Raw genomic sequence first — 22447 nt, forward strand, 5'->3', positions numbered from 1 at the left:
TATAGGTGTTCTTACAATTCCCACAGATCATACTTGCAACTTGACCTTTTTGCACAACCTGTTTCCATAGATACATTTAATGCCATACTGTTTAACATTTAATTTTTAATTAAATTTTTATTACACACAGCCTACAGAAACATATGCTAAAATTAAAGTCAATCATGTCTACAACCAACTAAAGAGCCCATATTATGCTAATTTCTAATCTTTATTATGTTGTTCCCACATCAAAAACAAACCTGGAATTGAGATTTGTTTAATTCATACAAGTTTAACACAAACCCTGCATATTTAGGCTGAGTTCATCTCTAAAACATAAAACACTCCACCTCCTGAAGTCATGTAATAATGCAGGAAATGCTCCAATGTGTTTTTAAAACTCCATACAGCTACACTAGAATAATTTTCAAAATTAACACACACACAATAATAACTTGAAAACCATTGCTTCATGACATCTCAAGGTGGAACAGAGCATTCTGAGCTATGGAGATGTACACTGACTACTGAATACGGCTTACTCAAACGTGTGAATGAAACAAAACTCTCCGTATGTTTTTGAGGAGGTAAAGCTCATTTGAGTCAACTACATTTACATAAGCTCAAGGGCCTCTAGAGGGCAATGTTTGGCTAAATTTAGACCGAGTTAGGCACAAAGCGCGCGCCTGCGCACTAGGAAAAGTAAAAGCCGCCCTTCCTCCCGCTGAAGTAGCACCGCAGGGTCGTGCAGACGTAAACTCAGCACAGCCCTGATTACTTTTAGAATTTACCTTAACTATTCTTAAATATAAAATGGAGAATATACACCGTATTAAAAATGGTAAGTCATAGAAACTGGACATTTGGATTCTTGATTACGAGAAATAGATCTCCCTTTAGGATTGTGTGCGTCCGATTTTAAACATGGCGTACCCCGCTCGTGGAGATGGCGGTATTTCACCGTGACGCTAACAGTTTGCTCTTATGATATGTGTGCTTCCGGTGGTGTGTTAAGTTTATTAAGTATGTTGTTTCACTATAAATACAGTTAGCTGGTTGCTCTTGCTTGCTAGACTATGTGGTATGTTTAATGAAGGATGAAATGTTGCCTTGCAAACTTGAGCTAACAGTCACTGTCTCCAGAAAACCTCTAAGTACACGCAAGTGAGAATATTTTGAGGTATAAAACTGTTTTGTTTTGGAGAGCAACTGAGCAACAAGCAATTACAGAAATACGACGAGTCGCACCTAACTTATCACTTTTCATCTGACAACTGTCTCGTACATCCAAGCCAAAAGCAGCATTTTATCAAACGTGGTTAAGACTGTATATATGGACTGAAACTGACCGTTCTTTCGGCATTTTGATACAATATAGCATTTTATTCATGATTTATTTCTTTTATTAATGTTTATGTTATAATTCATTTTCAGAGGTCTCCCTTTCGCTACCTTCACTTCGGCTTTTCATACCTCCATTGCGCTTGATGTCTTCAGCTATGTGGCATGTTGTCCAAGAGGGGAACGTACATGGTTATGGCATGGTGGAAGACTTCATAAACAGTGTCACAGAGATAGTCCCTGAGTTGTTGAGCACAGATCAGAGGACTCAGCTACTGCTTGCTCTCCGTGCCAGGGTATGGCTAATGTCATAGAGCTTGCTTTTAGGAATAATGCCTAAATGAAACATTTTCTTTATAGGTTGTTCTTGAAATGTGCAGAGGTGACCACATTACAAACGCTGAATATATTGAAATGCACCTAGAGCAGATAAAAAAACTTGTATCTGCTTGGGCGGCACAGGTTTGTAATAAACATATTTTTAAGATTTTTCATAATTCCATGCCTTGATAATTTCTATTTTTAATATTGAATATTCTTTTTTAAGCCATGTTTTGCAGAACTTGTGTTCCCAGAATCCACTTTTATTGATCAAGTACAGCTGCTGTTGAAACATCCTTCTGAAAAAGAGAAATTTTTCAAAGTATGTATTACAAATGGTCAATCAACCTTGTGTTCTCGTATTGTAATTATTAATCTCTGAAAAATATGTTTTTCTGCAGGATGTTTTCCCTCTTGAATTTGGACCAGACTTTGATAGTGCACTACAAGTCTTAATGTTGGACTTTTTAACTAGATTAGAGAAGCTCTTTCCAATACCAGACATCCAGCAGGTGGAACATTTTACACTCAACACAACTGCCTTTTACCTTTTATTCAATGCATTTTTATAGATATAGATATAGATAGATAGATTTATAGATAGATATTATATATTGATATAAGAAAATTTTACTTAAAGATAGCAACCTAGATTTAACTGTTTTTAACCGAATTCTGTCATTTTCAAACATGTTTTAACATACATTATAACCTTGTTACTTTTGTTTTTACAGACAACATCTATTCTTTGTGCGGTCCCATCTGCCTTGGAGGAGTGTCTCCACTCAGTCCCTGACCCCGAGCATTTAAAAATGTTCTTCAGTACCATGCTGCACTTGGACACTTGGATTTAACCGGTGAGCTTTATGCATGAAATATAATACTTAACACCATTTGCTGCATTTTTATGTGTTTTATAAAATGAAAAAAGAATTGGTGTTGGGCAATATGGTAACAGAAGTGTCATTGTAGGCTTTGACAAAGAACTCATTATGATAAGTCATGGCCATACTGGCTATCATGCCCATTCCGGCTTGTCAAAACCTGATCTCGTCAGGTCTCAGAAGCTAAGCAAGGCTGGGCCTGGATAGTACTTTGATGGGAGACCACTGGGAAAATCAGCTGCCACAGTGGGGCACCAGTCGCAAAAACTGTCATTGTGTCCTTAGGCAAGGCACTTCACCCACATTGCCTAGTATGAAAGTGGTGTGTGCTTGAGTGTTGGTGGTGGTCGGAGGGACAGATGGGGCAGATTGGCAGCTGCGCTTCTGTCAGTCTGCTTCAGGGTAGCTGTGGCTATAATAGTAGCTTATCATCACCAGATATAGAGTGAATCAATAATGCTCTGTAAAGCGTCTTTGTGACATATGTCTTTACTTACTTATTTACTTAGTATAAGTTCTTCGCCACATCATGACACTTTTTTTTTTTTTTTTTTTTACACCCAGATGCTTGCAAGTTACATTAACATGGCTATAGAGGGTAGTCTGGATAAACTACGTGTACTAGCGACCTGCAAGCATCTGGGTTTAAAAAAATATATATAAAAATAAAAAAAATATATATATATATATAAAAAAATAACATCACTGTCATTTTGTTTGCAGATGAGACTCAGACCATTACTTCATCATTTGGAAACTGCATTCTCTCCTCCCTCTCTCTTCCTCAAGTGGAAAAAGTGGTAATAGATGCTGATCAAATACAGTTGCAATCTTCACCTGAGCAAATGCAAGGTTGTGTGACAGTTCAAGTGGAAGGACAAACTGTAACACTTTTGGACTACATACAAATTGAACAGCCACTGATTGAGCCTGAAGATCAGGAGGAATCTGTAAATGATCAAGGAACTACTGTGATAGCCAAGTCAGATGTGGAGGATGATGACACCTTAAAGCCAGCTCCATTTCAACCTCTAAAACAAACCAAACATGTGGAAGTAAAAAATGAATCTTCACAAACTTCTAGGAGACAAAGAAAGAAATTCCCCTGTAACAAAACCTGCCCCATCTGTGAAAAGTCTTTCTTGCGTGCAGCAGCCATGAGACGACACCTAGAAACCCATTCAGAAAACAGAGAACTCAAGTACAAATGTAACAATTGTGACAAAAGATTTAGGGACCAATATGACATGACACGACACAACATGCGTGTCCATGAAAAGGAAGATGTGGGTAGCCCACCAACTGCAGAGGATTCTGTAGATCCTAACACATCTGAGAACAAGCATTGTGCTTTGTGTGGCAAATATTTTGCCCGTTATGTAGACATGGAACGACATATGACATCTCATTCAGATGACCGGCCATATAGCTGTTTGTTTTGTAAAAAGAAATTTAAAAATCCATATATCTTAAAGAGGCATCAGAGCAAAATATGCAAAAACAGAGACATGCAAAAGCCTATTACAGTGAAAAAGAAGGAAAAGCCAAATCAGCTGTTAACTCCAGAGGGGTCAGCCGAAGGCAAAACATGTCCTATCTGCAGCAGGGTCCTACCGTGCACTGCAGACATGGCTAAGCATTTAAGATCACATACTGAAGAACGGCCATTTATTTGTGTTACTTGTGAAAAGGGCTTTAAGTACAGGGATACATTAAAGAAACATCAGATTATTCATGGACATGAAGGTATTCGGGAAGAAGAAAGCAAGTCAGTCGAACAGATTTTGGCTGAAGCAGATTCACCGAGTTGCACTGAAACTGGTGATCAAAAAGAAAACATTCTTGATGTGGCTACAGCTCCTCAAGAACTGCATTCTCCTCAAATAAGAACAAGACTAAAACAAAGTAAAGTTTGTCCTGTGTGTTTACGGACATTTGATAGTATTAAGACTTTTAACAGGCATCTGCAGTGCCACACAGATGACCGCCCGTATCATTGTGTACACTGCAAGAAGCGATTTAAACATATGCATGGGCTAAAACGACACCAAGTTTATGCTGTTTGTCACAAGAAAATGACTAGATTCTTGTGGAAAAAGGAATCTAGAGTAGGGGTCAGTGACAGTACAAGTTCTGATTCTCAACAGGGCACATCAAATAAGATACCTGTGTGGTGCTCAAACTGTGGCAAACACTTTGAATGTCTTTCTGCTTTAAAGGAACATCAGGAAAAAGTGTGCAAACTGGATATGAGAGAAATTCTGAAATGTGAGAAGTGTGACAAAGAGTTCAAAAGTATGACACTGCTCAAAGTCCATCAAAGAATACATGACCCACTTTACTGCAAAGAGTGTGGCAAAATAATGGCCAATGAGGCTGCCTTTGAGAGGCACAAGTTGATGCACAGACCAATGCAGTGCACTATGTGTGACAAGTCATTTACTTTGCTCAGACGTTTACGGGAGCACTACGAGAAGCAGCACAACTTTACAGGGCCATATCCCTGTGGCCAGTGTGATAAAAGCTTCATGCAGCTAACTTACCTAGCTGTTCATGGGAGGATCCACCAAGGAGAATTTCCATATGCATGTGATTTATGCCCTGAGAAGTTCAGGTCCTCCAATTGTTTGACAGTGCATCAGAGGAAGCATACTGGGGAGAAGCCCTTCTTGTGCTGGCAGTGTGGGAAGTGTTACCGCTCCGCCTCAGAACTCACGGTTCACATGGGCACACACTCTGAGGAGAGGCCTTGGACCTGCACACAGTGTGACATGGCCTACCGCACAAAGCAGCAGCTCACCAACCATGTAGAGCAAGTGCACATTGGTTTGAGGTACCCCTGCAAAGACTGTGGAAAACAGTTCATGAAGGAGACCTCTTTGAAGAGGCATGAGCTGATCCACAGCGGAGAGCGGCCGCACCAGTGCACAGTGTGTGGCAAAACTTTCCTCACGGCCAACGAGCTGCGGCTCCACACCCGGTACCACACAGGGGAGCGGCCGTACAAGTGCGAGGTGTGTGGGAAGGCATTTATACAGTCTGGGTATCTGAAGTCACACATGCGAATTCACACAGGCGAAAAGCCATTTAAATGTGACATTTGTGAAAAGGGCTTTAGGCTCTCCTATCACATGAAGAAACACAGAAGAACACACGCTGGAAAAGGAAAGGGCTTTCTGTGCGAGGATTGTGGAACAACATTCCTCCAAAAGAATGCCCTTTGGGAGCATTCTCTGACTCACAATGTCAAACTAGAAACATTTACTGAGGAAGTAAGCATAGATTTTGAATGAGAGATTTTTGTTCATGTTCTTTTTTTATAGCTTCGTGGGGGATGTAGCTGTTGTTTTCTGTTCACTGCTGCTGTTGTATTTTTTATTTTGAATATGATATTGGGGGCACTGCTACTTATGTTCTTCCAATGGCAAAGAATTAAAAGGAAATATATATGTAATTTACATGTCCATTTATTTGCGTGTGTATATGTGTGCTTTATATATATATGTGTGTGTGCGTATGTATTTATATATATGTGTGTGTGTATGTATATATGTATTTATATATATGTATGTGTATATGTATATATATATTTATATATGTATGTGTGTATATATATACATATATTTATGTATATATGTGTGTGTGTGTGTATGTACCTAATGTACCCTATATTTTCTGTATTTTCTCTCCTAGGATTTTGCAGTGCGTGTGTTTGACCAGTAGATGGCGGTACAATTAAAGTAACACCCTACTTGGAAAAAAAAATCCCAAAATACAGGCGCTTGTGTCTCAAGTAGATATTTATCTCCAGTAACTTCTGTCTACAAAGATATGCACTGGTTTAGGCCGTCACTTCAAATACTGGTCATCTGCTCACATTCATGTAGAGGCTACCAGTGTCCATATTTTAATTAAAATTAAAATCCAAGGTTAAAACCTGTCTAACATGATGGGGCAGATGGAGCAGTAGTAAAACCTGCTCTCAACTTCTTGTTAGTGTATTGGGCTAGGAGCACTTTTAATCCAAAGCATATTGATTTATTTGAGTGTGTAATTGCTTCAATATGCCCTGGGTTTTTCTCTCTGTAATTGAGGGCTGGAAAAGTGCATTTTCCTAGATATAGTCTTTGTGGTGCCAGGTGGTGGGCAAAGAGTGTGCTTTTCTTGGGCCAAACACCCAACTACCGTTTTAAGGTTAAGTAATCAATCCAACTAACACACCCAAGTTTTGTCATTTCTTGTTTGTCATCCTCACGTATTTGGCAGGATGCATTTTTCCCCATAACTGCATTTTAAAACATTTTTTTTTAAGCACAGGGGGAAGTGGAGTACCTCGAGTCACATGGACCATGTTCTACACAAGCTATGGTTTTTCTACAGTTCAAGTGCTTGGGAAAGTGTATAATTATAACTTAAGCATGTTAAGCATGACAATTTTACCAATTGTCTTTCTTCAGTGACGCATATAGGGTAAATTTTTGTTAGTTTCTCAAAATGTGTATGGGCAGCCACAGTTCAGTTCAATGATGAATACCACCTACGTGGTATGAACCTCAAAATTATTCCAGCAACCCGCTGAACTTTAGATGTATGCATTAATTATGTATTGTATAAAGAACAGCTTCATCAGAGAGCTACTAATCTGAAACTGAGCCTGGATGTTATACACAAATGTATATTTTTGTTCTTTTTCTGTCCTCAAATGAACTTGTGACCAGGCTCCTCCCATAGCCTTTCATCTTGGATTGTAATAATCTCCTAGTAACAAGGTAAAGGTTTAAGCAATCTTCCTCAGTCCTTAGTGTTTGTCGTCCAACCCAAAGGTTGGTGGTTCGAATCCCGCTCAGACTATTGTTTTCTTTGGCCTATGGTGTGGTGTGTGAGTGAGCGGTGAGTCAGAAGGTCCAGTGGTACAGATTGGCTGCCTTACTTCAGTCAGTCGATTATTATAAACTAAATAAGTAGTGTGCACAATGCACAATATAAAGTGAGTGAGCCTCTACATTATTATTGTTTATGCCTCTACAGACATTTATTTTACTATTCAAAATGTTATTGAAAACATGTATTACAAAGTTACTTATTGTTATATAAATGCAGCTTTTTGTTTTTACAGCTTTGTGCTTTTTTTGTTTACATGAGATAAGATAAGTTATATAATGATAATAATAATCATAATAATAATCATCATTTATAATGATAAAACCAAACAAGTAACAAAACAATAAGTAAAATTGGAAGGAGTAGGAGCAAGTCTTTCTCTGGTCAATGAGTTCACTGGAGGGGATGTTTAACTGCAAGACTGCAAAGGGGAGGAGACAGTGACGGTATAAAACAGTTTGAATGAGGGAGAGAGAAACCTGGCACCAAGAAAGCTCAAAACACACTAGATCAGAGCCTGGGAGGAAAAGGTCAACCCTCTTCCTAACACTGCATCAGCAGATGCAGGCTACTGCACAAGCCGTCTCCTGGCATCACAACTATTGTACAACAGCAATAATCACCGGAAAGTCCTTAACTAAGCACTTGCACTTCAATATATTTCTGTAGACTAAAAGTGTTAATAAAATGTGCTGTCGCATCTGGATTTGACTGCACAAGGTCAACCTTTCATTAGAAAATCACTTTTCCCTCTAATCAGCAGGATCTTTTTTATCGCATTCCACATACAGTAGTATCAGTACCTAATGACAGTGAATAGGCTACACTAGGACAGGGGCAAGATGCTGCTCAGTCAACTGACAGATAACTCAGATTAAGGTAATTTCATAATGGCTAAAGTGGTAATAAAACTTTGCACTTATTATAGTCTTCTGATCAAACTTGCTATCCAAATCTTGCAAAGCCAAACATATTTCTTTCTTTTTTCTTTTTTTTTTACATGATTGTAATTTAAGATAGCAGAACTGTGTTGTCTTCTCTGTAGCATTCACAAAGTGATAAAGGGATTTCATGTCATGCCATAGAGACATAATCATAACTTCTTATATATATATATAAGAATATATATTCTTTACATATATAAGAAGACAAAATGATCATCATTGGAGACATAATCATGCCTCTGGATTTTGGCCCTCAAGTGTAACATCTTCATGTATTGCAGCAGACATCCCTCAGATATTAGTTTCACATTTTATGGCATTCTTTTAATATCAGATTTTAATCAGACCTAATGTCCATAACTTGCTTACACTTGCCAAAATGTGTATTTATATTGACAAGTAGTTTAGATTTCAACACTATTTTCATATATTGCATGTTCATATTTGAAGTAAGTCTGAGATGATTCACAAGGCATGCTCTAGACCACCGTGTTGACTTTATACACTAAATTAAATATGTTTATTTTGTAGACTACATTTCACTGATAGACGAATACAACATGTTTTATTAGGGTCAAGAATACAGTGACAAAATGATGACTAAGTGAAAGTCTGCTTTAAAATCGAGCAACTGTCTATTACGTAGTCAAAAATTACGCACGACAGTCACCAGCATCAGTACAGCTATTCAGTCTCTAAGAAAACGATAAATGACGTTCTTTGAAAATGTGCCCAAAAACCTTAATGAATAACTGTGGAAGAGTAGGAGGCAAATGCTGCCCCAGCTGTTTCCTGTTGAAAATGTCTGTGTAATGTAGATAAATGTGAGGGATTTTCTCTCTAAATCCGTCTCCTGTTCGCTAAATCTCACTTCTCCAAAACGAGCCTGCGCAATGGAACATAGTCGGAATATTGAGATGTGACATTGCCTGCATCTCATCCTCTTTTAATGACTTGAAACAAGTTCATTTCGCCGGGCTTTGTCTTCTGGAGACCCGAAGTGATGTCTTACGCTCTGTTCTTTCATTGGCATTTATGTGATGTCCTCAAGGTAACTTTTTATGTTATCATTGACTTAGTCTTTGCACTTAGGCTATTTGCTAACAGCATTTTTGCAATAAATGTATTTAAAAAATGTTAGCTCATATTGCCATTGATGCCTGGATGCATTATTGTGTTCTATTTACACCCTGTTATACCTGACATTTACAGTAAAGTTGTTACCTGCATGACTTTTTCTTTCCTTATCACAAGACTGCCTTATCCCTGTCATTATCATTCGGGTATCTTGATATTCATTGTTAAGATCTCCATGCGCAGTGATTAATGATTTTCATCCCTACACCCCTCTGTGCGCTCGTACTCCTTTCAACCAAAAATCACATCAAACTCTGCAGTGTAATTACTGTTGAGGTGCTTTTTATAAAATGTATAAGATATGAGGAGTAGCCCAATATTTTTGTTTCGTAGCCTATTTAACGAAAATAACCGTTTTAATTGTAATTTTGGGGCATAAATAGAGGGGACGCATGATTATAATTAGACTATGGTTATTTACTTTTAATGAACCCATTTGCATCTAGGCATAGAAATAATCCAGGAGATCTGCAAAATGATATTCAACAGTGCACGCAGGTGTGATGACACGTAGCCTGAAACGGCGCTTTACGTTCTCCAGTTGGATACAGTTGTGCACTGAATATGTATCTTTGTGTGCCAGTTTTGCTTGCAGCTTAACCAACTTTTTTCAGGAATAAATCATTCCCAATGGGAAAAGAAAATCAAGATTTGGCAATGAAGTCCAACGATTTTCGTTTTGAAATTGTGGCTGTGTTGAATATTGCCAAAACAGTAATGCTGCTTGATGTATGAAAGCGCAATTGCGTGCTTAACTGTGCCCCGGTCTCTCTGTGCAGAGTGTGATGTGCTGTATCCTCTGTAGCCACGCCCTTTCACTACTGTGCGTTTTCACGCTGACTCCAGCGGCTGCAGGGGCGGGGCCAGAGACCCTGTGCGGGGCGGAGCTGGTTGACACTCTTCAGTTTGTGTGTGGAGATCGAGGCTTTTATTTCAGTGAGTGCACCTTTTTAATTATTAATGAAGATTGGCCCTAACTGTCGCAGCGCTTCTCATCTTTTTCATGAATAAAACACCACATAAAATCTTGTTTTGGCTTTACCTTATTCTTAAACTGGAACACGTTGGAACAAATTCCTATTCCCAAGGCACAAGTCGCATAAGTAAACTATCATTGGTTAAAACTTTATTGTTGGTTTAAAAATAAAATTCACTTAGATAGAGTGCATTTGCACTCTAGTTTACTGCAGAAAGCCCATGCATGCATTCTGCACACAGGCATTTGCACAAAGCCACGCACACAGTTCACTTGTCCTTCAACTGCAGGAGATTATGTGGATTACAGGATGATGACTCTTCCCTTTCACGCGAGTTACACTGAACCCACATATAATCCTTTTTATTATGAATATTATCATTATTACTGGTTTTAATAATAATAATAATAATAATAATAATAATAATAATAATAATAATAATAATAATACATGTATTTTATTTATCTAACACCTTGCAAAACACCATACAAACTTTTCAGTTTTAGTAAGCAACTACTGCAGCCACAACTGCCTTGCAGCAGACTGCCAATCCGTGTCATCTGTCCCTCTGACCAAAACCAGTAAGTGTGCAATAAAAACACAGTCAAAATGTACATGGCACCACACATGTAACATTACTGTGCTGTTGCCTATAGCCTGATATCATTATAATCAGATGTCTATGCAAATAATAAAATACATACAACCTTCAAAATAGTGTTAATGTTAAGAAACTTTAACATGTTAATTAGTGCTGTCTGGGCAGAGCCACCTTCAGCCACTCCCTGCACTTCTGTAAGAGTCGGGGTTAAAATAGAGCCATTATAGTTCAGTCAGTTAGATCTGTGAACACCCCTTATGCACTGTCATTATCTGCACATTTTATTTAAAGAATGCATTTCTACATTTATTTCTGCACCAGTTTATGTACAGCATTGTTAAATGAAGGTCACTGATCATTTTGTTGCTGCAACAATATCCATACTTTTATGTAAACATTAGAAGGAGGATTTTTAAGTAGCTTTTAAGATGGAACTAAATCCATTTTCACTGCTAAATAATGCAAAGAGTTATTTTTAGTTCCTTGTTCTACATCATGGTACAAATTAAAGAAAAAGGTCTTGTAGGCTACTTGTAAGATGCATTGTCTCACTGGTGCAAGTGAAGTATTTTAGAACATTAACAGATTTTTATTTTATTTATTTTTTGTATACAAAGTTGTATCTATTTAAAGCTACATGACTCAGACACAAATGGTGACTAGTCACAAGTAGTGCCCATACAGCCTGCCACACATGTGCATATAATCAGGTATAGAGGAACAAATGTATTATATCTAACTGTTTGTATTGTCCTGACCTTTGAAACAGGTAAGCCAACAGGCTATGGTCCAAATTCTCGGCGGTCACGGGGTATTGTGGATGAATGCTGTTTCCAGAGCTGTGAGCTGCGGCGCCTGGAGATGTACTGTGCTCCATCTAAGACGAGCAAGCCTCCTCGCTCTGTGCGCTCACAGCGCCACACAGACGTGCCCAGGCCTGCCAAGGTTAGTACTGCAGAGCAAGTGGACAAGAGGTCAGAGCGTAGGACAGCAAAGCAGCCAGACAAGCCAAAAAACAAGAAGGTGAGCATACCCTGAAAATGGAAGTACTGATTACAACGATACATTCTCCAATCATGGTGCACAGGAAAGATGTTAGATTAGTGATTATAATTTAAATGTGTACGAAAGGTTAGTCCAAAAATTCAGAAGCTTCAAAGGTTTTAGGTGAAGCAACTGAAAGACACATTTATCTCAAGTACATTCGAGATAATATCTCAACGCAGTAACACCTGTGTGTTATGTGTGTTTCAGACCTATTCATTTTTTTAACTGTACATGAGAGGCAAAGTTTAACTTGTCTTTTTTCCACAGAGATCAACACAGAGCCACAGCCATTCATCCTTTAAGGTATCTGCCACAACAGTCAATATTATTTTGGTCCTGACATTAAGAAATTATAATGTTTCTACTCAAATGTCCTTTTGCCACAGGAAGTTCATCAAAAAAATTCAAGCCGAGGCAGTGCAGCTGGTAGAAGTTTCAGAATATAAGAAGAAAGTGGATGGACAAAAGCCCAGCAAAAGCAAAAGGAATGGCCTTACCTGGTGTCGCTGTGGCATGGTTCAATGTAAACTAGCAGGTCTCTAAAAGGTTTGTGTAGGACCTGAAACACTGCACCATTCCACACTGGGACATCTGAAGGACTAAGCTGCTGAGACACAAATAAGTGTTTACACCTCCATCTGAGAGTTGTTTCGCCTCATGGCTTGGTTAGAGAAAAACAATCACATAGTGCTGGGCAAATGGACCACACTTTGAAGAGACATCTACCTCTGAGAAACTGGATTTATGTGCTCATTGGTAGGACAGGACACCTAATCAACATCCACAAACACATATTGTGTAAACTCTTCTGGACTTTGTATTAACCTAAGCAGTATTGTTCTGATCACATGGGGTTTTATTTGGATAAAGAAATCCCTTCTGTATGGTGCTTTTTGTGGTTTGGTTTGCAGACACACACAGATGGGGCTTATATCACAGATCCTCCCTTTTGCACAGCTGTGTGGCCACTGGTTTATCCCTTTGACTCCTGAATTATTTCCCCAATCTATAAACATATATATATATATTTTTGTCTCTCACTTATACCCCAAAATAATGCAGAACTGTGTGTGTGTTTTTTTAATCTTTTTTTTTTAATCGACATGTGACTGAATTAGTTAAAAAAAAAAAAAAAAAAAAAAAAAAAAAAAGAAGAAGAAGAAAAAGAAAAGATAAAAACAACATTGAAACTATATAAATGATGGGAGACTATTATTTAAATTTAACATTATATTTGAATAAATGTACATTGTCATTTAGTTGCAAGGTCTCGCAAATAAGCCCAAAAGAGGTTATCTAGGATGCCACAGAACAAACGTCGGCATTTTTTGTGCAGCTTTGGAAATTTATCTAACTGCAATTTAAAATTTTGCAAATTCAAGCTTTTGTTTAAATCAATGGACTGGAGCTCCCACTCTAACCTGTGCCATGGAAAAGGAGAAACAAAATTAGAATAACTTTTCTGGTTTACATTATTGGTTATAGTAAGATGTGATTTGTCCCAAAGAAGAAACAATTGTGCCATTTTGTTCAGAAAATGCCAGGAAAATGATTAAAACATGGTTGGGAGCAAATGTGTCTCGTCCCTGTACAAATCAAGTATAAATCATTGTTGTGCATTGAAGTTGAGTGTGGTGGCACAGATGTATTTGAAACTACACCTTTGTAATTGGAAGTAACTTATAACAGATATATTATTATATATATTAATCTACAAAACTGGCATTGCATATTTTGGTTTAAGCCCTGACCTTAATTTACTGCAGTGTAAATTACTGTTGTATTTTACTACCAAAGACCATTACTGTGTCATATAATGACTAAATATTAAATTATCTTTGTGTTTTGGCTCTGTACAACTTGTGTAACAAGTGTTAAAGAGGACCTATCAGTTTGAGTTTTTTAAGCAAAAGAATTGCCCCTTCAGCTAACTATTAGTTGTTTGTAAGCATAAGGTCACATATTACCTAATATTGAAAATGCTGAAATCTGCTGCTTGGTTGCCTTCTGTACAAGAAAGTATGAACTAAATTGTCCACAGTTCCTGCTGAATAAACCACATGTACAAATTAACTGACTGTAGAGTTATTCAGTACAGATCCACTCACACCTTCAATGGAATAAATGAGACGTGTTTTGTTTTGTTTTAGTTACATTTACACAACACTCTCTCTCACTCTCTCTTTCTCTCTCTCTGTGTGGATTTCAGTTCCTGTTGAGGCCACAGCTGAGCTGTCTCTTCAGTGGGAAAGTTGTAACTGCTGTGTGTAAGAGTATATTGAATGTCAAAGTGATTCTCAGAGTTGGAGAGTTGTGCCAAAGCCAACAGGGCTAGGTAGACCAGAGCAGCAGGCGGGTTTTCTTCTAAAGAAAAAACAAAAGATTCAAAAGTGAATACATAAGAAATATAATTTTATTATCAGTGGTTGGATCAAGTTTATCAAGGCAGCTTGTCCATTATGAATGAATGTATTTTGGAAAACACGTGCCAAGTACCAGTTTACCAATGTTTTGAGATCCCCAAAGTAATTCATCCACTGAGTCATGAATTTAACTGTTTCTAATACATTTAACTTTTTAGGTTCTTTTAAAAGACAATGTAGTAGGAGGTATACTTACCTTGTTGACATGTTTCAGGTGCTAGCTGCAAGCTATCTTCAGAACTGGACAGTTCTAGTGTATTGTCTTTTAAAAGAACCCAAGAAGTTAAATGTACATAAGAAGACAAAATGAACATTTTTGGATTAAGTTTGTGATACAGTTCAGATTGAGCCTTGAAATACTGTTTTAGTTTTTTTTGTGTCTCAGGAGTCTATCAACCTTCTAAAGACGGATGACTTTCATTATATAAGTGTATCAGTTAGGGGGAAAAAGTACATTATGCATTAGTACAACAATAACCTCTTTAAGTATGTGACAAAGCAACATATCTGATTTTTATGTTATTTTTGTCATAGAGAAGTATAGCCTAATGTGTAAAGATGCAGATCAGTCACCAAATAAAAGCACAAGAACATTAATAAGTCGCATTCTCAAACTGATGATTTCTTTTTTCTTTAAATTGATTCTGGAAATTCACAGAAGTTTGATTATAGCTTGTGTTTGCTTTGGCCTGTGATTTAAGAGCCTGTGATGTCAGGGTGTTATTTTCCTTGGAGAGACTCAGATCAGCTGCATTGTTCCAGGAAACTATGGTTGGTTCACAGGGCAACAAAACTCCTGTCCAACTATAGAAAAAAATATTTATCATTGCAAATAATTTGCAATGATAAATAAATTATACAGTCAGCATAAAAAAATCATTATTCTTAAATTTTATTAGGCTATTTGATCATTTTTGTTCCTGAGAGAGCTGGAGAATGTGACCTATGGGCATAATGCCACATCATTTGGTTGAGTTTCTACTGGAACTGCTGTCTCCCACTGGACACATGTGGTTCTCCCGTAGAAGCCCCTCATCTTCCAACAATAATACTTACAAAATAAAGACTGAACGCTCCAAGCAAAATTACTTCAGCCGGCCTCAGCTTTTACACACCTCCTGCCTCATATTTTGAACTATGACATCTGTGATGTTAATAAGGTAACTCTTGGAGCAAAGAAGCACATGTCAACATCTTTACTTAGTTTAACTCCCTTTAATCATGCCGGTGTAAGGCATGTACAAAAGGCATTGACGTACGAGATTATGTCGCTGCTCACCTCTTTCTGTGACCCTTACAGATACCAGTAACCTCAATAACAGCATTGCCCTGTCACAACGGGTGATCCATTTCAGGATTTTTTGCTTAGCAAAAACCTCTGATGAAGTCCACTACACACTCTGCGGGCATCTTCTATTAATGTACCAAGATTACTCTGTCCTTCTGCACTCTTGTATGCCTCTTAATAGGCTTAAGATAATCCAGGTAGGCCTCCTTATTTAGGCCTCCTTATTTGATCATATTAAATCATGAAACTCTTGAAATGTCTTGTTGACGTTTAACGTTTCTTATTTAAATACCAAATAGTAACTTCCCCCATATATAGGACACCGAAAAGTAAAGCTACCACAGTCAGTAGAACACTAAATAGCAGGCTGCATTATATAGAGAAGTTATAATGTCATTATTTTCAGTTTTGTTTACTCTAGTCCTGTTCTCGGAGCTAAGCAGCCAATGGGTGGCCATAGCTTCGCCAGCAAGCAATGCTGGTGACAGCACGAATGAACAAGAAGCCTTGGATTTAATGCTGAATGATCAGACCATCTCTGAGCCAGCCTTGGCATTTTTAATGCACAGGAGCAGCACTGGTCTGGGTACCAACATCCGTGATGATAAGGGAACTCCACAGGTCAATATGCTATCGGTAAGTGCTATATTACTATTAAGAACCCACTGACTCATGTCCTAAGTCCTAAAATAACAGGAAAAATAGACTTCAGTGAATTGAATGTCGTACCTGCACTAAATGATTCAAATGAAATAAAAAGGTAAGATCAGGTATAAGGAATAAGTATTTTATGAATGAACTTGTAGTTTATAGCAACAACACAGCAGCTCTGCAATTGAAGTTTTTTCCATTGTCCACTGAAATCTTAAATCTTTGTACGTATCTATGAAATAATTTTATAGCACCTCGGGAAAGGGGAAATACCATAAAAATGGGAGAGTTTGGCAGAATATAAAAACTGGTATTCCTCTGGTGTCGTGAATATGTTGCTTATCTCTGCAATAATTGGGAACAGGCTTTCATTGATGGAGAGAGTGAAGCCTCCTGGATGAACCACACCATGGGAAAAGAAATCAGCCACTGTAAAGTCGTAAAAACAGGGACACACATTTGTTCCATTTGGGGGGCTTGTGGTTTGGATCACCCAACACCTGTGCTTCAACAGAATAGCAAAGTTTGAATACTAAATTGTGGAAGTCTGTGAGATCTAATGCGTTGAATGAAAGTATTTAAAATTGTTTTCAAGGATATGTACCTGAGGGGACAAGACACTGGTGGGATGATTCCCACTTTCACCCGTGGCAACACTCTGCTCACAGATCGGAATGTTGGACGTTTTCCTGAATCCATTACCAAAATGGATCGCAGAGACACTGACCTTGACAGTAGGTATCATACACAATTTAATTTATGTGTCTGATATGCAATACAGCTTAAGACAATACAAGTATTGATTGTTGTCTTCCGTTTGCAGTGCTACGGTGCATGATTGGAAGAGTTTACCGGCCCTGCTGGGAAGTATAAATACTTCAGAAATGTATACAAATAGCATCATGGCTATCATAAATCGGTTAAAAAGCAAAGAATGAAAAAGACAAATAAAAGTTTATTAAAAGTTTGGTTGTTGTAATTCCAATTTGTCATTCTTGAAAAGATCATTTAGACCATTATATTCAGGTATAAAAAAAAGGAGACATTTGAAGGTGACCATTAGTTCTTTCATTTAAAAAAAAATACATAAATCATTGAAAACTGAACACAAATGAGTCAGGGAAACATAATTTACAGTCTGAAGAAGTTTGTAAGCTTGCCCTGTCCAGCTATCAGCTTTTTATTTGTAGGCTTGCTGATGGCTTTACCAGGATTTTTCACAGTAGTGGGAGGTTTCTTCTTTGGAGGCTCATTTTCTGACCCTTCAGGCTGGTCAGTCTCCACCTGTTTCCTCTTGTTAGACTTGATTTGAACATCTATGCCAGTTTTCTTTCTTTTGCCTGGCCCAGCAACCCTGTTATGGGCATTTCCAGTCCTGGACCCAAGTGCAGCATGCTGCTGCAAGCTACTTGTGTCAGTGTTGGAGCTTTCAAAGGCAGAGTTTTCTGAAATGAAATAAGGCAAAAGCAATTCTGTGACAAGTGTGTGAAAAAAATGAGAACAATTCTGACGAAACTGCTGACGTTGAGGCAGGCCGTATGGTTATTCTATGAGACTGAAAGTGAACATTTGTCATGTAACTTGATGGGGCCAAGCCTGAATTCCCACAAAACGAAAGACAGAAGGGAAAAAGGCAAATGTGTGTGCTTTAGTCTACTACAGATGTGGGGCTGAGAAGCTTTCATAGAATGGGGATTCATTTAATGGCTGATGCAAGTACCAGTCCCAGAGCTGGGGATAGAAAGAGGTCAGGGCTGAAGCTGAGAGGCTGCACCTGGGCCTCAACCAGCTGGATGACGTCAGAAGAAACCCAATCTTTGCCGAAAGAGTGTTACAACAATACTCTTCTCTCAATGCAGTACAAAACGTTTTGAAGTTTTACCTGCGTCCACATTTTGACAGCACTCCTCTTCCCTTGACATCCATCTGGGTTTGGGAGCTGGGTGAACACATGTTGGCACCTGACTGGTACTGGGGAACTCCAGAACACGGTTCAGGGGCAACTCATCATCGATGTAGGTGCAGGCAAACTGAGATCTTATACCCTTGTCTTTTACCTGAAAGACACTCCAATTAGGACAGGGACTTGAATACTTCAGTACATTTGGCTGATTAGCTGTTTGTTTGTTTTTTTAAAGAAATTGCAAAACTTGGTTTATACATTAGATAAATGACACACTGAAAGGTGGGATTCAATTTAATTCAGTTAAACTAGTTAAAAGCCCAATGGTCTGACAGATGCAAAAGGAAAGTGGCCCTATATATGTCAACTATACTGCGCCACCCAAGAAGATAATGCACATTACCCCTGATTTGAAAGCATGCAGCAGGTGCACTGCTTATGTGAACATTTAAAAAAAAAAACAATACAATTGTCAAATTAAATATGCATTTTACATTAAAAAAAATAATTTCATTTGCAGTCCTTAAAACACAATATAGTTCTGATGCAAGAGCATGATGACAGCATTGGAGACAGATTTATGGAGAAAGTCATTCAGCAGACAACAGGAAACAATAACCTTTCTAGTTTCCCTTGCCAGTCTAGCCAAGCATCTGATATGGCATCTTCAAAGTGAAATTGATGCAGAAAGCTTCCGCTCACGAGTTCAGGAAACGGTGAGCTGCCCAGGGACCATTACAGCGCACTCAAACAGGAAGGGAGCCAGATTGTGGGGAGCTAAAATGACATCTGCTAAAGCACTTTTTGCAAACTGGGTTTGCATGTACGTTAAAAAAAAGTTGTTTTTTTTGTTTTTTTTTTTACTGTTGGTACACCTTGTTTTCCTTTTTTCCAATCTGTATAATGGTAACACATGGTTCAGATATTTTAATCCCTAGGTTACCAAATCATGGAAATTGTCATTTTGTCCAAACTTTAGGATATGAAGACATTAAATTAGAAGAGATTATTTAGATATGCACATTGATATTGTGGTGACTTGATTAACACAGCTAAAACATGTGTGGAAATGAGTGTAACACAAATACCTAAAAATATGGATTTATTCCGTCTGCACTGCACTGCTCGGTTTTATCCATATTGCATTCAGGATTTAATCTGATTTTAGTTTTATTCTTATTCTTTACACGGAATTAGATTCTTGCAGTACTTTATTACATTAGGTAAAATTACATTATTAAAAAAGGAAGACCAGGTTACCTTAGGTCTAAGCAGTTCTAGCCGACTTTGTACCCTCTTGGTCAAGGAAACTGGAGAGCATCCCATGGACACTTCAGGAGATCTAATATGTAAATAATAGAGGAACGTTTTAGTTTATAATCAAGTTTTTACAGTATTCTTGACACCAGTAAAGCCATAGGTGTTGGCAGAAAATACCGGAATACCCGGCAAAAGAAATTTGTGATTATAATCATCTGATCTTCACACATTTTGTCATATATTACAAAAAAATTTCTAAAATCAAAAAGATCCACCTGTATAATGTGAGCACACAGATGCCCTCTTCTCCATTTAGTATAGGCTGATCCTCTGATAACAGGTCAGCTTTGTTTGGACAAGGAGTAATTAAAGCTTCTTCATCCAATAATGCCATGAGCAGTTTCACAGTATCACGCCCTCCTAATGCAGTAGCATGGTTGATTGCATATGCCTTTGGCTAGTAAAAAAGAGACAACACAGAAACAAGTACCCGACAACAAACATGTAAGCCAGCTGAATTGTGAAAAGCATAAAGACTAAAGATGTGAAGTTACCCTGGCAGGACTTATTCCTGTCATGCTTTCATTAGTGGTCAGTTTGTGACTTTGATGCAGCTGAAAGATTCTTTCCTTTAGATCTTTAGCAGTTTTGTGGGCTGCCATGTACACAGGATCTCCACTGCTGTGTCCCTTCACAAGAAGTGCTCTGATGGCTGTCACAAGCCTAGTGCAGCATACACTGAAAATGTGATCACATGTTACAAGTTTTAGAGCTGTTGTCAATTTGAAAATCAACACAAGCACTATTTCTATGAATGATGTGTGGTTGATGAGGTTTACTGATAATACAACAAGAGGTTCAAAGGCTTTATACAGCCAACATGGATAACACTGAACTGAAAATGGATCAATTACAAGTTGGGTTTAAGTTTACCTTGGGTCTGGTACCTCGCCAAGTATTTCTTCCAAGTTGTCTATAACTTGTACAAAGTCAGACAGGCCTTTTATATGTTTTCTTAATGGATGAGATTCTGCCGGGGCATAGCCCTTTCCTCCAAGTTGAATGGCTCTCACAAAGGATGTAACAGCCTAATCACCAAACAACAGAAGTTACTCAAAATAAGTCATGGTTTTCCATTGCATTGTTAAAATACAAGATTTATTACACTTTGGTTATTGGTTGTAGTCCAGACACTGAAAATTGGACTTCTTGCTATAACATGGTATCAAGTCTATTATCTTTGTCTTGATAAATGTTGTGTTGTACAAAAAATAAAAAGATGCCATTGTATTTGATATTATGGCCTTGGGCTTGTGTGGTCCTTACCAGAAAGAGAGAGGTATTGCCATCACGGGCAACATGTTTAATGCTTGTAAAGGCATCTCGCCCAAGACTGCGTTTTGGGACATCTAGAGTTAGTGTCATGGCCAGGTCATTCTTGGAATTCACCAGTAGACTCAGATATGAGCAGAAAACACGTCTCACCGCGGTTTGGATCTGTTTACAAGAGTAAAGATATTTAAATAAATGATTGGATGCAATTTACCAAAAAAACATTTCTTTCCACCATTGTGTTGGTTTTGGTATGTTTTTTTTTTCCCCCCCCAATTGAGGCAGAACTAACTGCCAAACAATGACAAAGCTTACTGACTGAATAAAATACCAACATATGTTTTTGAAATGGGATAAAGCAAATGTAAATGTATACATTTTTGTTCTTTATCTACATCTAGCAATTTTTAAAAATATATATTTTTTTTATGGATCTATTTATTTCCATAATTTTATTGCACTTTGTGATGCAGTATTTGTTTGTAAAATGTGCTATAAAAATAAAGTAGATGGGATTAAATCACATGGTCATTAGATCAAAGGTCGCATCTTTGAGGCTGCATACTTGTGGACTACACCTCCTTGGTGTACTAGATGGTGTAGATGGAGCAGAAGTGTCCTCAGTCTCAGCAGCTCTTGTGTCTCCATGCAAATACTCAAAAAGATGGGTCTAAAAAGGAAAGAAAGAACAGATAAATAAAAAAAATAAATAAATAAGCAAATCAATATACTCACAACACTCTTACTTACGGCATTCAAGGAAATCTCTGGATCAAAATCCACTTTCAGTTCTTTGTACATGGAGTAAATATCCAACAGATCCACAGTGTTTGAGCACTTCAGGAAAGATTTATATTCTTTAAGAATGAGACTATAACTTTCCAAAGGTACAGAGCATGGTGGCAGCAAATTAAGTTTGTGTAAAATTAAGTGTTTCCAGGCCACTAAGATATCACTTAGGGTCACCATAAACTCTCCACGTTGCTATTATAAAGGAAAAAAAATATCATCAGATAGTAAGATTTAAAGTGAAACTTTTCAGATATGCACGAGTTTGTTACCCTTTTATTAACTTCTGCCACGGCGAGCTGGAGCACCATGAGCATGCCATCTACTCCTTGAATGGTGGTCCTCTCAGACTGTTGAACTCTGTGGCATTCTCTCCTGAAAGTCTTCACCATCAGCCCGAGAAGTTCTTCTGGAGACTGCATTGTGCACCGGCAAACACCACTGTAATGTTAAAATAATAGTAATATCACTTCAAAACACGCAAGGTTTATGAAGTAAAATATCGATAAACTAAACAGGTCAGCAAACCGCTTTTAACATAGTCGCCAAAGCCAAACACGACGCAGATGTTTGAATTTTTAAACACCCAGTGACGTTGGGGGCCATGAACAAAGCAACGTGCAACGGGAGTGATAGCGCTGTCCTACAATTATTTCTCGCTTTATTAGCATTTGAAGTAAGTATGT

General features: G+C 38.0%; 4 protein-coding genes across 7 annotated transcripts; 3 read left to right on the forward strand and 1 right to left on the reverse strand.

Moving 5' to 3' along the window:
- The first annotated feature begins 684 nt into the window (after positions 1–684).
- Positions 685–5982, forward strand: LOC110161705 (zinc finger protein 11-like). 4 transcript variants are annotated; one of them, XM_055154100.1, is made up of 7 exons: positions 685–823; positions 1417–1619; positions 1684–1785; positions 1871–1966; positions 2046–2156; positions 2379–2501; positions 3252–5982. In XM_055154100.1, the coding sequence occupies exon 7, from the start codon at positions 3374–3376 to the stop codon at positions 5819–5821; it is 2448 nt and encodes an 815-aa protein (XP_055010075.1). In that variant the 5' UTR covers positions 685–823; positions 1417–1619; positions 1684–1785; positions 1871–1966; positions 2046–2156; positions 2379–2501; positions 3252–3373; the 3' UTR covers positions 5822–5982. The 4 variants fall into 3 exon arrangements, with proteins under 4 accessions (XP_055010075.1, XP_020782172.2, XP_055010077.1 ...); XM_055154102.1 differs by lacking the exon at positions 685–823 and adding an exon at positions 1053–1162; XM_055154101.1 differs by lacking the exon at positions 685–823 and adding an exon at positions 1056–1162.
- A 3374-nt stretch (positions 5983–9356) lies between these two features.
- On the forward strand, positions 9357–13112 carry igf1 (insulin-like growth factor 1). The gene is made up of 4 exons (XM_055153451.1): positions 9357–9404; positions 10270–10426; positions 11838–12013; positions 12502–13112. The coding sequence occupies exons 1-4, from the start codon at positions 9357–9359 to the stop codon at positions 12559–12561; spliced, it is 441 nt and encodes a 146-aa protein (XP_055009426.1). The 3' UTR covers positions 12562–13112.
- A 3104-nt stretch (positions 13113–16216) lies between these two features.
- pmch (pro-melanin-concentrating hormone) lies at positions 16217–17439 on the forward strand. The gene is made up of 3 exons (XM_020926228.2): positions 16217–16462; positions 17073–17211; positions 17301–17439. Exons 1-3 carry the CDS (start codon positions 16217–16219, stop codon positions 17348–17350), a joined length of 435 nt encoding a protein of 144 aa, XP_020781887.1. The 3' UTR covers positions 17351–17439.
- On the reverse strand, positions 17413–22330 carry parpbp (PARP1 binding protein). The gene is made up of 10 exons (XM_020926677.2): positions 22034–22330; positions 21723–21956; positions 21538–21642; positions 20967–21137; positions 20574–20728; positions 20195–20378; positions 19916–20097; positions 19641–19722; positions 18360–18534; positions 17413–17922 (listed from the first exon to the last, which is right to left on the reverse strand). Exons 1-10 carry the CDS (start codon positions 22181–22183, stop codon positions 17609–17611), a joined length of 1752 nt encoding a protein of 583 aa, XP_020782336.1. The 5' UTR covers positions 22184–22330; the 3' UTR covers positions 17413–17608.
- Between the last annotated feature and the right edge of the window lie 117 nt (positions 22331–22447).

Source organism: Boleophthalmus pectinirostris, unplaced genomic scaffold, assembly GCF_026225935.1.
Source record: "Boleophthalmus pectinirostris isolate CB_2022bp ecotype Guang Dong unplaced genomic scaffold, ASM2622593v1 HiC_scaffold_18, whole genome shotgun sequence".
NCBI classification, from domain to species: domain Eukaryota; kingdom Metazoa; phylum Chordata; class Actinopteri; order Gobiiformes; family Gobiidae; genus Boleophthalmus; species Boleophthalmus pectinirostris.